Here is a 15,811-nt window from a genome sequence, read left to right as displayed (position 1 = left end):
TCGGGCTGTATAGTTCGCAGCACCAGTCGATGGTGTCAGTATTCCTCTTTCCTTTCCATGATCGCCCTTAGGACCTCAGCATCCCACCAACGCTTGGTAGTATAAGCCTGCCACGCTTACTTCTGTGCCTTCGTTTATTGTGAGGCATCGTCTGTACCCGTTCAACCAAGGCCTCATATCCTTCCGCCGGTGATAATTCTGAGCCCTCTGCTAGGTGTTCTATGTCACGGCCAGGCAGGAAAAGACGCCTGTGATCTGGTGCCCGCTGAGTACAGGTATTGCCACCAAAGTCCAGTCGTATTCTGTTGTGGTCGCTCCCAAAGCTATTGGTCAAATATTTAGGGGAATCCCCCAAGGTGGAGTAGATTTGTAATAAGGGAGTAATTACTCATTGCATCCACCCAAGCGCAGCCGTATGGCTGCGCTTGGGTGGATTTCCAAAGCTATTCTTGCCTTCTTCGTCCACAACCATGCTAGATAAGAGTGCATACAGCTTTGGTGATATCAGTGCAAAGCCGATGGAGGACCTTTTGCGTCTTGAAGCGTAGGTAATCTAGCCGTCACACTTCGGCTGTATATTTCCTATTACTAAATCAAATTGGTCTGTAGCACGTAGTAATTATCGGCCGCTAGAGTCTGTATTTGTATCGTTCTCCTCCAGGTGCCCAATGAAATCTCCTAAGACCAGTATCTCATGGTCCTGTCGGAAGGCCTCAATTGCTTGTCTTAGACAGTCCCACAAAATGTCTTTTTTCTCATTGGCCGCATTTCCACACCACATATAAACAACCGCCACCGCTAACCTCTTTCCTAATAGCGTTCCAGTAATCCTCAAGTGTTCCTGGCATTCTGGCTTCGCCCTCGCTCAGCCACGGTCTGGGCGCAAGACAACACCAACACCTCCCCCTTTCATTTCTCCGTTCACCCAGTTGCATCCCTCCCGCTGATGATGATTGACTTTGACAGTGTGCAGCGCTCATTGACAACAAAGAGGGAAACAAGCACTTCTACACAGAAAACAAATGAAAAACGTCTGCGGCATCCTGGTCCTCACATTATACGCCAATCTCCTACGCCGACAAAAACAAAGCTCTACCAAACCACCCACCCCCTCTTCTATGTCTTAGCTGAAGCTTGCTAGGCTAGATTTGGAGTGTAGTCACAATACAGTCATACATGACGTCCCCGGCTTCCTAATACTCAACGTGAAGCGTTGCATTTGCTTCAGAGGCATAATGATTAAAAATCAATATTTTTACATCGTGACCACTTTCTGGACGGCTCTAGCGACAACCATCTTCGGTTAACGATTTTAAATTTTGTGATGTCCTCCTACTTTCATGATAAACCTTCCTCTATCACTCCTACCTTCCGCGCGGTTTCCATGGAGCAGTTAGCATCGTTGTTCAGAAAGAGATTAGTATTACTCCCACTGTAACTGCTTCTCAGCTAAATGCATCCATTCATTTCACTACTCTCATTCTTCTGGTTGGCTTTTCTAATTTGTTCTGTTTAATTTTTTAATTAGGTAAGATTGCCTTGTCTATCTTATCATAATAATAATTTTAAATCAAAAGCGCGAACAATTAATGTATTTTGTCTGATTAGAATTATCACCTCGTGGGCATTTTCCATTCTGAAGAGGCTCAACAGTATTAACATTGCACTGTGTTCTGGCCACTCCTTCAGTGTTTGCATATGCCACATGCACAGATACGAGAAGAAGAAAAAATGAGAGCGGTCTCGTGTTTTCGCCTCGTTCACGCGCCGGTATTTTCTGCGAACGGCAACAGCAGAACACCGCAAGGGCAACCGTGGCCTTCAACATTCCAGGCCTACTTGTACGAGGTAAGTCCATGGCAGTGTTTTATTGCCAAGCAGTGACGACAGCCAATGACCTGCGCTCTAGCTCAGGCCAGCGGTGGGCCTTGGGCGATTTCGTGGCGGCTATTGCTAGCTCCACCAGGCCGCGTGCAGCCAGCTCCGGTTCCCTGCATGAGGACATCTTAACTAAGCATTTGGTTTGGCGTTTTAAGGCGAAGGCCTTTAATGCCTCATACAGTCCTTAAGAAATGTGTCCGCGTTTCGGGTGCATACCTTATATGTGAATGTGCCAATCACCATTGAATCAATACTTAATGCAATCGGATGATATCGAAGCATGATGCAAGGCCTTTTCAAGATATCATGATAACTTACTATTAATAATAAAATAGTTAAGCCGATGCCCATAGGAACCCATGCATTTGGAGGTCGTTGTGACTATCACTAACCACCCCGCCGAGGTGGCGCAGCCGTTAAGGCGCTCGATTAGTGTGCCCAAGGAAGCGGAATTGAAACCCGGTCTCGGCGGCTCCGTTTTTATGGGGGTAAAACGGAGTGGCGTCTGTGTGCTGTGCGATGCCAGGGTACGTTAAAGAACCCCAGGCGGTCGAAAGTTTCCTAAGTCCTCCACTACGGCATCACTGATAGCCAGAGTCGCTTTGGGACGTTAGGCCCCACAAACCAAACTAAGCTATCTCTAACCATCACTTACTAGTGAAGGGGTGTTTAGCTAACACCAACCAGACATGAACTAGTACTCAGGAAGTGCAAGTCATTGTTAACTATCATTAACCAAAAGTAATGGTTAGACGTTTCTAGACGTCAATTGCCGTCACATGGTGACTTCATTGGTTGTGCCGTCATGACCGAATGTGATGCCATCACGGCGTCACATTTGGTCATGTGTAATAACCATAAGTGATCATGACGTCACACCCGGTCATGACGTCACCAGGCGATTCACGCATATATGAACCTGACCCCGCCGCGCGTTCGATCTAGGCGTCTGCACGGAGACTGATTTGGCGCTTCTTCGAACGCCGCACCACAGAGCATATATGGAAATAGCATAGTACATCAGGCATCAGCGGCGTTTTAAATTTGTTGACAGCAAAGACAAGGCTCAGTATCTGTCACAATTCTAGTCAATCACAAACGGTCTCGCAGGGGATGACTAAGCAATGTGGCGAGGAAGGCTTAGTGAACCAAAAGTGTCTCCTGCATTTTATGAATGACTTTGCGCATTCTGAGCTGCGTTAAATTATGTGCCAACAATTTCGCGTATAGACTACAAGCGGCTGGTCACTGCAGGCGTTTTCAGAATACCGCACTGCTCCACTCACGCCATTGGCAACCTGAGATACGCATACGCCTCCACAACATAAGAAGGCAGCAGCAAAAGCTAGAGGGTATCTCGATTCTGGACCCCACCCGCGGCTCCGGCAACATCATTTATTAGGAGAAGCCTATAGTGCCCTACGTACCTCCACTAGCGACGTCATTTTCATAAAGGATCAACTAAACCTGTATGCTTTGTTTCTCCAGCTTAGGTCATATTGCGAACAATAAAAAAGTGGAATAAGGTATTTTTGTACATGGTTTAAACAGTGACAAGCGTACGTATGGAGGTTCTATAGCCCATAATAATTAGAAATGCTTAGTTGTTTGCAAATTAAGCTTAAATGCTAGTGTTTTTTATTAAGACAGCATTGGTCTCTGGCCGCCATATACATTTAGTCCTGCGGGACGAAAGGAACAAAGGCGGCACTTGGAAAGTCTGTCCACAGACTTTACATGCAGGCTAGTTCATGTTCTCACAGTTGTGTGGTATGTTTCATGGTCAGAGTTGACCCGCAGGGGTAGTGCTGGAGGGCACTTATTCATTTTTGTTTCTTTGCAGAAACTATAAGTTCTCCGAACTGTCATACATAACGGTACTGTCACTTAGGTGTACTTATGTGCGGAACAGCAGCAAAAGAATCTCCATGCAAACCATTTTCGTTGCCCATCATGTCAGATTTTAGTTCCCTGTTATAAACTGCAAATACCTTTTGTTTTTTGTTTTTCTAAAGTGATATAGCTGTCATGAAGACATCTCAAACAGCAACTTTTATAATCATTAAATCAAAAAAGTCATTTTTGTGTTCTGTATCATTGCTTTCGCTTTCATTGTTTTTCCCTCATGCAAATCCAGACCACCCGTCGCTACTACCGTTGCCCGCCACAGCGCTTGCAGCGCAGCCAAGGGTTGAATCGCAGCATCCCCCAGCAGTAAGCAGCATCTCGTGGCTTCATTGTCCGGATAAAGGTAATTCAACGTGAACGTGCACTTTTCAGGAGCATTAGATCATTAGTAGCTTCTTCGCCCTGCTTTGCAGCTAGCTCTCGCGTCTTCGGAGAAGGATGTCATTGCTCAGCGCCAGGTTCCCCTATTCATTATGTACATCTTGCAGGTGGTACTGGGTATAATTAGGTCGCCACCATGGCGCATGTAAGAGGCTAGAGTTACTCGAAGCTTTCCCAGAGCACCGCAGTCCTCCTCCGGCTCCGCCCGAGGATTTGGAAGGTAAATACATAGCTTTTACAGCCTAATTAGGTAGCAGCGAGAACAATGAATTCCTATACTGAGCACTAAAGGCTCTACTCCGGCAAATAATTTGCTGGTCAGTAAGCGTTTCATGCCTGCCTTGCACAACAATTACGCCGATGGTTCCCGGCATAGCTTTCTTCAAGCAATGCCCAGTGTATGTTTGCAGACATTACCTGCCCTTTTATGCGAATTCTGTTGGGCAGCTTTGGGCTCCGACCATCATACACCTTCGATGTCCATAGCCTGAGGATTGCGATCCGGTATTCTGAAATTTTTTCGAGGGAAGCTAACAATGAGCAGAAATACTGTTCCGGGGAATTTGTGATATGTGGTTACATTATCAAGGTTGGGCACGAGGTATCGTGCTGGCGAAACAAGGTGCCAAGAATCGGATTTTGTTCTGTACTTGGTACGGCCTCCAACTTGGCGTAATGATTAAACTTTTCGGTACTGCCTTTAGGTGTACTTAACCTCGAATACGAATCACATGCCTGCTTAATCGACGCGCGGGCTGATTTATTGCAGCACACTCTAGTCTTTGCCAATAATAGCCTCCAAAACGGAACGCGATGTAGCTGTCATTGCTTTTTGAAGCAGAAAACCTATTCGAACTCGCGTTTATCGCATTCGCCTGAGCATCTTTACCTCTTTTCAAGAGCCTTAGGCAGTGACAGGTTCGCTAGCGGCGACAATTGTAATATATATTCGCCTAAGCCGTAGCAGCTACGCCTGTTGTAAAGGCCAGCAGGAAAGCTTAAATTTACTGGTACTTACTGGGACGCATGGACGTTTCCGGACGGCTAAACAATGCATAATCATCTGATTTCCAGTGTGTACGCGGAACATTTTGATGTTGAATAGCTTGGTAAAACAACGGATTGTTTGTATTGAGCCAAACGGGTTTCTTTTAGATGATTACGCAACTACGGTCCAGCTTTTTGCGGTCCTCGCTATAACCGCGGCCGTGGAGTGTTACCCAGCGATGGCGCTGAATGGACATTTTCTCAGTAGCTCAATCTTCTTGTCGCTGACAGCGATAATACGTTTCACGGAAAGCCTTAATCCGTGGCATATTTTCTGCAGCGATTCGTTCAATATAGCGGGTAGGGATAATTTTTCAAGCAGTAGATGAATGCAGGGCTCGTCGAACCAAGTCTGTGAAGAGAAGCGTGAGTCCTCTGTGGACACACAACGTTCACTTATTGCAACCCACAGAGAAGAGTGATTTAAAGCATTCGATATGTTATTTTAATTACGAAGGGTAAGCCCCTGAATTATTGTGAGAGGTAAACGTTTCTATTCATTCCACATCAGACGCCGCCGGCTAGCTTTGTTAGACACCGGCTCTTTTTCAAACGATGCCTCTGCCGCTGCAAGGTCGCTGGTTAGCTGCGATTCTAGATTTTATTATGTGTCATAAGAACCACGATGTTTCATGGCATATGAAGCGCTTCTTCTGTCAATAATGGCTACTCGGTACAGCACGAAGATTGCTGGTGCCGGCGACCATTGTGAAGTGCGTGTCTACGAGGGCCAGTTATTTGCACGGCGAGCTTTGACCTTTCTGAGTATATCGATTTTTTTTTTTGGGGGGGGAAGTGGGGGAGGACGTCTGTTAGTGGTTAGTTTAATAGAGAGGGTACAGGGGGGGGAGGCAGCTATTAGAACATTTATCGCCGTTTTTCTTCGAAAACTGTTGGCTGAGATGATCTGCTTCTCCCTCCTTTCAATCCCCTGCTGAACCAGTGTCGTATTTTCAAACGACATTTCTAGCTTGAGCGCAGGAGTGGTAACACTTGAATGTCACCCCGAAGATTTTATGCATTAGAGCAGCCATTAATCCTCCTTATGGTTATCTCCCTTTGCGGAAAACAGCAGCAGCACCACGATACTGGGACGATTGGGATGGAGACCGGCGACCGCGTTAACACAGTGGACAGCAACAAACCTGGTCCCAGTGGAAATGGCAGACAGCCCCGTAAACGGTAAGAACCCCGTCGAAAAAATCTACAGAACTGTGTCAAAAATACGACAAAATATCCTGTAGTTCTGTCGTAACCTTAAGAATTTTCTGTTGTTCTGTAGTACTTTTCTGTAGTTTTGTAGTTTTTCTGTAGTATATTTCTGTTGTATGTAGTTCTGTAGCACTTTTCTGTTGTAACTACAGAAATTTCTGATGTTACTACAGAATGTTCTGTAGTCACAACAGGTTTCCCGTCAAAAAACGCACAGAAATTCTGTCGTAACATCAGAAAATTTTCTGTAGTCTTTTCCGACTGGGAAATTCTGTACTTTTTGTCCACCAGTGTTTTGGATGAATTTGTGTTGCATCCGGCATAATTACATTCTGTGACGTAATTACAGAGTTTATTATAAAGCTAACTTATTCGGCCTTACTATGCTGACATGTGTTTCCGTTGTATTAATTGCCCATACGACGCAAGCGCCTTCACTAGGACAGATACGCTCAACTCCACCCCCCACATAATTATCCTAATCAGGCATCAGAGGGTCCCATGACATCTCCCCAGACCGCATTTGTACTACGACGGGATTCAGGCGTAACGTGGTATTTTCGCTTTTCTCGGGTCAGTTGCTGTGACCAACAGGGTGCCGGGACTATGGCCGCCGTATGGGTTAGGGCGATACTGTTGCCTGCGTCTGAACACGTGGAGGCAATATCATATTTAGGCTATTTTTTTAACAGATGACGGCGCCGTGCGTCGGCACCCCAATGCACGTCATATTGTTACGTGGCGGCAAGCAAAGAAGACTGCACAACATGGCGATAGGGTGAAGGATGATTTCTTGGTTGGCCTAGCGCGAGGGCTTCTCTCGCGCCACTGCCTATCGTCTTCTTCTTCTTAACACTTCCCGGGGCCACCGAGCGATCGTCCCGATCGGTTCACTTAAAGTTGATGGTGACGTGACGATGAGGATGTTCAAGAAAAGACAGGACTGAATAACGTGCTTGCCACCACGATGTCTGATGCGTGGGTGATCCGCCTCCCCTGGAGATCCGTCACCAGAGTTCATAGGACCAATGGCTCGAGGTCACGTCGAGCGGCTTGGGCGGGGGTTACGTGCTCGTGTCCATCGGTTCCTTCGGGTCATTCGGGTCCTTCGTCTCGTTTCTGGTTGGACTGTCTGTCCTCCTTGTTTTCATGTCCGGGCTGGGGGCTGGACGATGGTAGTTGATCGGATCTGGGCTGGAAGGGCTAGGGCGAAGCTGCTCGGCGATGTCCCTGGGCCCTCGGATGATGGTCCCGGCTTGCAGATGGCGTCGATGCTATTAGGCGAGGATGGGGAGGACGTGCACCGCTCCTCCAACGAAACATTTTACCTGGCGGCAAGCGAACAGGACAGCACGACATAGCGATAGGGTGAAGGATGATTTAATGGTTGGCCTAGCGCGAGGGCTCCTCTCGCGCCACTGCCTATCTTCTTCTTCGTAACAATAATAACGGCCCTTAAGAAGTCAAAGCTGCTCTGGAGTTTGCCCCTTGTTGCTCTATTAGCTCTTATCCTCTCGCCATCTGAATAAGTGTCACGAAATCGGCGCCCATTTTCATCAAGCCGGTACGGCGCGAGGCCTGCACGGCGTCGCGTGGAAGGCATGGAGAGCAAAGCCCCCTTCCCCGCGCGGGAGAGCGTGTAGCTTTGTACGCGTTGTTGTCACCCTCTTTCCCCTTGCCCGGGAAAGACGGTGGTTCATCGGCCTGGAATGCGCCAGAAAAATCGAGCATCTGCTATGGGACCTAGCCAATGACGACGCGCGGCTCGACGGGAGGAGAAGAGGGAGCTATAACCAGCGAAGCTATGTGTGTGTGCGCGCTAGCTTTGGCGCGTGTTAACAAACAGACGCGGCGCGCCCTATTTAAAGCGACCGCGCCGCTTGTTGAGTCAGTCAGTCAGTCAGTCAGTCAGTCAGTCAGTTCGTCAGTGTTTGCGACGTATTCGCCTGTGCTTCGGCTGGACTCCCAGGGATCACCCGCTGCTGGCAAGCCCACGGACTTTCAAGGGAGCGGCGCTCGTCTCGTATGGCGGCCACATCGTGACTCTTGAGGCGTCGGACTGCAACAGTGCCCGGTGAATAATTTGGTGTTTGTTTATGTCTCTCTCGTGTTTGATCTGTTGTAAAGCCTGTGTTATTGAATCATTCTGTAGTCGCATGCTTAGCGTTTGTATTCTGTGAACCTGTCGTCTGTGTATTTCAAGTGATCTTGTGTATTCCTTTGTATCGTCTCTTGCTGTGCATAAATTGTGTTTTGTTTGTTACTTCTGACTCCGATCCTTTCTCTGGTTTGAACCGGCGACCGCTGGGCACCAAACGACCACCCCCTTCTGTCACCACAAGGTAGTTGAATTCCGGCTGAGCTTGCCACGCAGGTCGAGGGCATCTCCTTTGCGACCGGAACAGCTACCCCCACTCACTCAAAGGGTGTCTGGGAGTGTGCGCACCGTTAAGGGCGCATCGTTAATAATACCCCCTTAATTATTAACGGGTGACAATTATTCTGGCGTCCGCGACAGGACGTTTGGTGCATTCAAGCTCAGAGGACGGAGAACGGGTTGTAAGAGTTTACGAAGAGGTCGTAAACGGCGTAACAGCAGAGCGATAGCGAAAGGTACCGCGCTGAAGCGGTTGTGAGGGTCCATTGAGAGTGCTATATGTTAGCATTAGGCAGTTCAGATTGAAGATGAATCTCAAGGAGATTATTGCGTTGGGCCTAGAGAAAGGTCTTAAAGGAGCTGAACTGCGAGAATGGGTGGACCGTAAAGAAAGAGAGGTTCGAGAAGAGGCTGAAAGAGAAAGAGAGAGGCAACGAGAAGAAAGAGAAAAAGAATGGCTCAGAAAGAGAGCTGAAAGAGAGAAAGAATGGCTCCGGAAGCAGGCCGAAAAAGAGAGAGAATGGAACAAGCGTAGGCTTGAGAAAGAAAGAGAGTACTTAAAAGAGAGAAAAATCCTTCTGAAGAAGCTGGATGAGGTTCGGCGTTCGAAAGGTATTACCGAGCCTCCGGAAGTTACCTTTCCTTATATTAGGATGCACAGTGATACAACCGATTCGTCGACAGCCACCGGTGCTGTAGAAAATAGCTCCAGCAGCCAGAATAAGGAGCTTTCAAATAGCAGTGAGCACGAAAGCTTGGATGAAGGTGACAGTGCAGATCCTAACCTTGAGGATTCAGAAATGGAAGAAAGCGAAGACTGCACTGCAATGAAAGGGTTCAAGAAACATTTTAAGGAACTGGATGTAACTGCAAGTGAGGAGGATGAGGCTCCAGTTGCAAATGAGCTCTGCTTCAAGAAGGTACGACTGAAGGTCGTAAGGAAAAGAAAGAAAATAAAAAAGATTGAGGGAGAACAAAGTTCTCAAAAAGACGCTCCTTTCAGACAACAATGTTCTGATTATGCGGGTAAAACTGGATCAAACGTTCCTCGGCCAAAGGTGCGAATAAAAGTGGAAACAAAAAGAAACAAATCCAAACCTTCCAAGTCAAACAAAGTAGACAGGGAAATGTCCCATAGAAAAAGAAGGAAAAAGCGGCTGAACTACTGGACGCGCAAGCGCATGGGGAGCCGCCCAGGCCGAGAAAGAATGAGATGGCCTGCTCGAAGCGCTGCTGGCCTAACTTCCGATCGGGAAGCAGAACTCAGGAGTAGAGACCGGAGCGAGAACAACTGGCAGTGGAAAAGGCTCTATAGTAAACGGAAAAAGAGCCAAACTCACGAGAGGAAGAGACGACAGCGTCTAGTAAAAAAGAGAACTCGCTTAAATGAAAGTCGGAGAGGAACTGATACGTTCCAAGAAGGAGCATCCCGAGTGTGGAAATATAGGCGAAAGCATGGCTTAGGTTTGTGTGCTTCGCATTTGAATATCTGTGTGTTTCTGTGTTCCTGATTCTTGGCATGTATCCGACAACAGTGTGTTGCTATGTTTGTGAACATCATGGCATTGATGTGTGAATTTTGTAATGGGTTACTACAGTTTGTGAAATTTGTGCAATGTGTGTGATATGGTCATTTGCCCCATATATTTGTGAGCGCATGCATGTGCGCGCGATGTTCGTGGTTGTTGTGAATATTGTGGGACAATATTCTTTAAGGGAGGGGCAGTGTCACGAAATCGGCGCCCATTTTCATCAAGCCGGTACGGCGCGAGGCCCGCACGGCGTCGCGTGGAAGGCATGGAGAGCAAAGCCCCCTTCCCCGCGCGGGAGAGCGTGTAGCTTTGTACGCGTTGTTGTCACCCTCTTTCCCCTTGCCCGGGGAAGACGGTGGTTCATCGGCCTGGAATGCGCCAGAAAAATCGAGCATCTTCTATGGGACCTAGCCAATGACGACGCGCGGCTCGACGGGAGGAGAAGAGGGAGCTATAACCAGCGAAGCTATGTGTGTGTGCGCGCTAGCTTTGGCGCGTGTTAACAAACAGACGCGGCGCGCCCTATTTAAAGCGACCGCGCCGCTTGTTGAGTCAGTCAGTCAGTCAGTCAGTCAGTCAGTCAGTTCGTCAGTGTTTGCGACGTATTCGCCTGTGCTTCGGCTGGACTCCCGGGGATCACCCGCTGCTGGCAAGCCCACGGACTTTCAAAGGAGCGGCGCTCGTCTCGTATGGCGGCCACATCGTGACTCTTGAGGCGTCGGACTGCAACAGTGCCCGGTGAACAATTTGGTGTTTGTTTATGTCTCTCTCGTGTTTGATCTGTTGTAAAGCCTGTGTTATTGAATCATTCTGTAGTCGCATGCTTAGCGTTTGTATTCTGTGAACCTCTCGTCTGTGTATTTCAAGTGATCTTGTGTATTCCTTTGTATCGTCTCTTGCTGTGCATAAATTGTGTTTTGTTTGTTACTTCTGACTCCGATCCTTTCTCTGGTTTGAACCGGCGACCGCTGGGCACCAAACGACCACCCCCTTCTGTCACCACAAGGTAGTTGAATTCCGGCTGAGCTTGCCACGCAGGTCGAGGGCATCTCCTTTGCGACCGGAACAGCTACCCCCACTCACTCAAAGGGTGTCTGGGAGTGTGCGCACCGTTAAGGGCGCATCGTTAATAATACCCCCTTAATTATTAACGGGTGACAATAAGGCAGTTAATGCAGCATTCCATTCCTTGTCGTTGCTCCATAAACCAACGATGTGTTTGCGCCCATCCGCCATGAAGGAACATTTTTGCCCTCGTCTGTATCACAGGAAGCGCGCACTTACACTGGAATTTTAGCACGGACATGCTCATCCTTGCATTGCTCCGCGCCAGGTGCGCTGATGTTGTATTAATGAAACATCTTTTACAGGTTGTTATTTTTAAACATAAAAAACGTATTATGCGGGAAAAGGCGTGATTGAGAGAGAAAAAAAATCTGAAAAATGTACTGACAAACGTAGTATGGAATGTACAGCCCTGGCAAACGTGTAGAACCCAGGGGGTTTGCTTTTGAGGTGTGTAGTGGCGCTGATTAAGCATTAGAGGAGATCCTTCCCATAGGAAAGGGTAGGGCGAAAACAGGTTTGGAACACTGCAAATTTATTACAAGCCGCTCAAATTGGCTCAGAAGCTGTCCCCCTGGGCTCAAAGCTTTCGACAAAGACTGCTTTTGTCAAAGACTGTACATACACTTCTATCATTTACTGGAAACTGCTGTTAGATATTGATAGCGCAAGTTGTTAAGGTCGTTGGTGGTGGTAAAACCTTTTTTAAGGTCTTATAAAGTTTTTGTTTTGCTTTCTATGCGTTCACCACAGCGGGAATTGATATGTGCGATGTATTCTATCTGTAGAGTTAAAAATAGCAGCAGGTACCTCGCGCTCATCATTGTCGCCGTTACTTTCGAATGCTTCTCTCCCTAGAGGCAGCACAAACATCTAGACATGATTTCTTGACGGCGCATGTGTACTACAGGTCCTTGAATCTCCTGAAGTGAAGCGGGTAGAAGGGTTTCACGTGAATATGGGCGTTGGACAAGAGTCCTGCTAAACAGAATCATATCTGCGGGAATCAAAAGAAGAGCGGGGCTTTCAACATTGAGCTGGCTACTCCGCGTTTTAGGGTACACGCCTCAACTTTGCGATAGGAAGAAGCCGCCGTGGCAGCTGACTGCCTATTCCGGCTTTCTTCTCACGTCACTGACAGCCAGGCCCCACGCTCGATGTTTTCGCTTTAGTAGATTGTCGTTGATTTTCTTTTTATGCTCCTCCGCTTACATTTAGGCATTGGGGGAAGCCATCCTCACAGTCGACTGCCACTGCACTGTGGCGAAGCCTCGGCTATCCTACACGTTTGAGTGCATTTCACACCTACTTGAAGGAATGCCACGATCATCACTTTTTTATTAATTTAGAGCACAGGAATTGCCAATAACGCCGCATCAATATTAACTCTAAACGACACGTTGCGAAGCGTGATCTATCTTGGTCCTAATCAGAAAAAGCAGAACGCCAGGTTTTAAAATTATTAAGTAAAAAATATTATATATAAGTAAAAAAATTATTAAAAAAAATTAAGTGAAAAGAACTAAGTTTGACAATATCGGATCGGAGCGTAACTTTACACTCCGCAGTAAAGCACTGGTAGCGGTAAGAGAATACATTTAATTAGGACACGTAGTGACCGAGAATCTGGATCACGTCGGTGCAATAACAATTGGTAACTTACAATGGGATGGAGTGCACTTGGCAGACACACGCAGGGGATGAAACCCAGTTTGTCTCTATTCCCCAAGAGTAAACTATATAACAACAGTATCCTATATTAGTACTACACTACATGGCGCAAATGGGAGACTAACGGAAAGGTTTGGACTTGAAGTGAGGACAGCGCATAAATGCAGTCAAAGAAAGAAATAGGTAAAATAGAGACAGGTAATAGCAGTTTGAGTCACGGTAAGATTCTGAGTTAGTAGCATCTAACAGAAATCCAGAAGCGTCTTTGGGCAAGGGGTATAATATGAAAAATAATAATAAGCCATTTGAAAACAATCAATTCGAATATAACACGATCAAACTTGGCACGGGTCGTCAGATTTTGCGGGAGGACGGGCAGTTTTCCTGAAGGAGCACTTTTCACCTCCAGTGTCTGAATTCAAGCTGTCGCCGGCGGTGACCAGTATTAGCCCGGGAAACAATATTCCGGTGATTTCCTGCCAAAACAAGCTATAATACGAATTTGTGAAAGATATCTCGCTTTTTTCGAGCGCACTATATTTGATCAAACAAAGTTCAGCAGAGCTGTTATTTTGGCTTACTGAGACATTTTGTCAACGATAGCTCAAAATAATGGACATGCGCTGATGTGGGCTACCTGCTGCCAGCATGTGCGGTGCCATCTATTCAGGACATGTGTTCTAATTTGAGCTCACCTTGGAGAAGCTTTAATTTCGTGCACGTTTTACTTCCGGAGCCTTTTAAGGCGACTTTCAAGTTACAAGAATCGTTTTTGCATTTCAGCGCGGAAGAAGAAGTGACAGAGTGGCATTTGGAAGATTTTGACATGGGGCCCTTGCTCGGAAAGGGGGCGTTTGGAGAAGTGTACCTGTGTAAAGAGAAGAGTAACGACTACGTCATAGCATTAAAGGTCAGTACTGAGAATGTAGAGTACATGAACTTATTGATTCGATTATTTCGCTCTTATAGTGAGCATTCAATTCGTACGGTACACCATTGCTGCCGTACGGTTCTATTATTCGATCTTAGAGGACTTACATGTTGCATCAGCGGCTGCTTGAAGGCCTCATTTATGCGGAGTAATTTATTACACGTTGCCGGAGTAGTATTTAAAAAAAAAGCGCATATAGGTATTCGCGGTGCAGTGTAAAGTGGCATCATGTACGGACCTTGCACGGTTATGACTGGGTGGTTCACTATGTAGAAGTAGCGAAAGAAAGTTTTATTTATATACGATGGTTGAAATATAACATTTCTTCCGAAAACAAAACAGAAATGTGGGTATTTATTTAATTCGCAATGACGTCTAATATTTAACACTCTATCATAGACATAATGTCACTCTGCTTTAGAATCCGGCTGTGGAAACCACAATTACGTTTCTTTCAAGGGTTCTAAAATAAACACCTGCACACGGGGCACAAAATCATCCAGTATATGCTCTCATGCAGACGAGAGTCGTCATATGGTATTAGAGCACAGAGTCCACCAGTTCTATGGACACCGCCTCAGGCGGGCCTGATTTGAACAGCGGTCAACGCAGCCATCTGCCCTAGCAGGCAAATGGTCGCTCTCGCAGAATAAGGCTAATTAAGGAAAATACCCCGTGAAAATTCGGATACAATTATTTGTTGCTTTCAATAAGGTATACTTTTGATGAAGTTGGAAGAGCATAATGCGCCTTATTTCTTTGTTCATGCTGCTTGTTTAGGGAAAAGTGTGGATTCATTCTTACTAACACTGGAGCCTCACGCGAAATTATTTAATGACGACGCCCGATAGTTTTATTGCACGATCTTGTATAGCGGTTATTTCTAGCCGGCCGTGCAGTGGACATTTCACGGTCAGAGGCCCCCATTTCTTCCCGTGACCTGCCTCGATTGTCCTGCACACTCTTATCACGAGGAGACTCACTACAATTACCGTCCGAACGCAGTACGTTAGGTCTTCGTTACGATCTAGCTCTTTAGTTCGAATTTGCGGTGTATTGAAACTAATCATCGAGCTCTATTCCGTTCAACTTACCGAGTCTAGACTGTTTTACGGAACAATGTTGCTCTTTAGTGCTATATGTCTATGTGAAATGCATGTCTCGGTGATTGGCACAAATGAGCCACCGTGCCCTTTATATTTAGAGTCACCGGATATTTAGATTGATGAGCATACACAGAAGCGTCATGTGCCGAGAATGAGTGCACAAAGAAGGCTTTTGAGGTTGTTTCTTTATAAACAAAATCAACATACAAACTCCGCTCTGTCAGAACATGTGGCGTTTGCGACTTCATCTCTCGCTTTTGTAAGCAGCTCGCGAGCGTGCTTTTAGAGACAGGTAAGCGCATGTATTTGCAGCGCCACATGTCTGTGTTGCCCTATCTATCGGAATTCAAGCGCCGGATTTTAGTCGCCACCAAATAAATAAAAAACAACAACGCAGGGTCGAGGAAAGGGTAACCATATAAACGGAGGTGTAGCCTGCCACAAGGCTTGCAGGATTGCAGGATGATTATGGCAGCGCTGATAGGTAATAATCTTGGTCCTGCACTGAACGCATCTACTGCTTTTAGAGTTAAGGCTTAAAATACTGAAGCTGTTTAATATCTTAACTAGGGCTCAGAGACGTCCGAGAGTTTTTCTATGAAAACGCCCGTCGGAAAGTGAAACCACTCCGAACAGTGCTATACGAACAAGCCTTTGGCGAGTTTGCAAAGTAAATGGAAACGAGTACATGTCTCGAAGC

General features: G+C 46.6%; 1 protein-coding gene and 1 long non-coding RNA gene across 2 annotated transcripts in view; one reads left to right on the top strand and one right to left on the bottom strand.

Moving 5' to 3' along the window:
• Positions 1–15,811, bottom strand: part of LOC146184898 (uncharacterized) — a 218,708-nt gene that overhangs the window by 167,857 nt on the left and 35,040 nt on the right. The gene's annotated exons all lie outside the window — the stretch shown is intronic.
• The window catches only part of LOC146184899 (aurora kinase A-like), a 31,095-nt gene continuing 26,926 nt past the window's right edge, over positions 11,643–15,811 (top strand). The window contains exons 1-2 of the mRNA XM_084609556.1: positions 11,643–11,671; positions 13,858–13,984. Coding sequence (XP_084465682.1) covers positions 11,643–11,671; positions 13,858–13,984 — 156 coding nt within the window. The remainder of the gene's footprint in view (positions 11,672–13,857; positions 13,985–15,811) is intronic.

The sequence above is a fragment of the Amblyomma maculatum genome, chromosome 7 (genome assembly GCF_055883805.1).
Source record: "Amblyomma maculatum isolate TAMU_Amacu chromosome 7, ASM5588380v1, whole genome shotgun sequence".
Lineage (NCBI taxonomy): Eukaryota > Metazoa > Arthropoda > Arachnida > Ixodida > Ixodidae > Amblyomma > Amblyomma maculatum.
The sequence above is the reverse complement of the archived record's forward strand: the minus strand, read 5'-3'. Positions and strand labels throughout refer to the sequence as shown.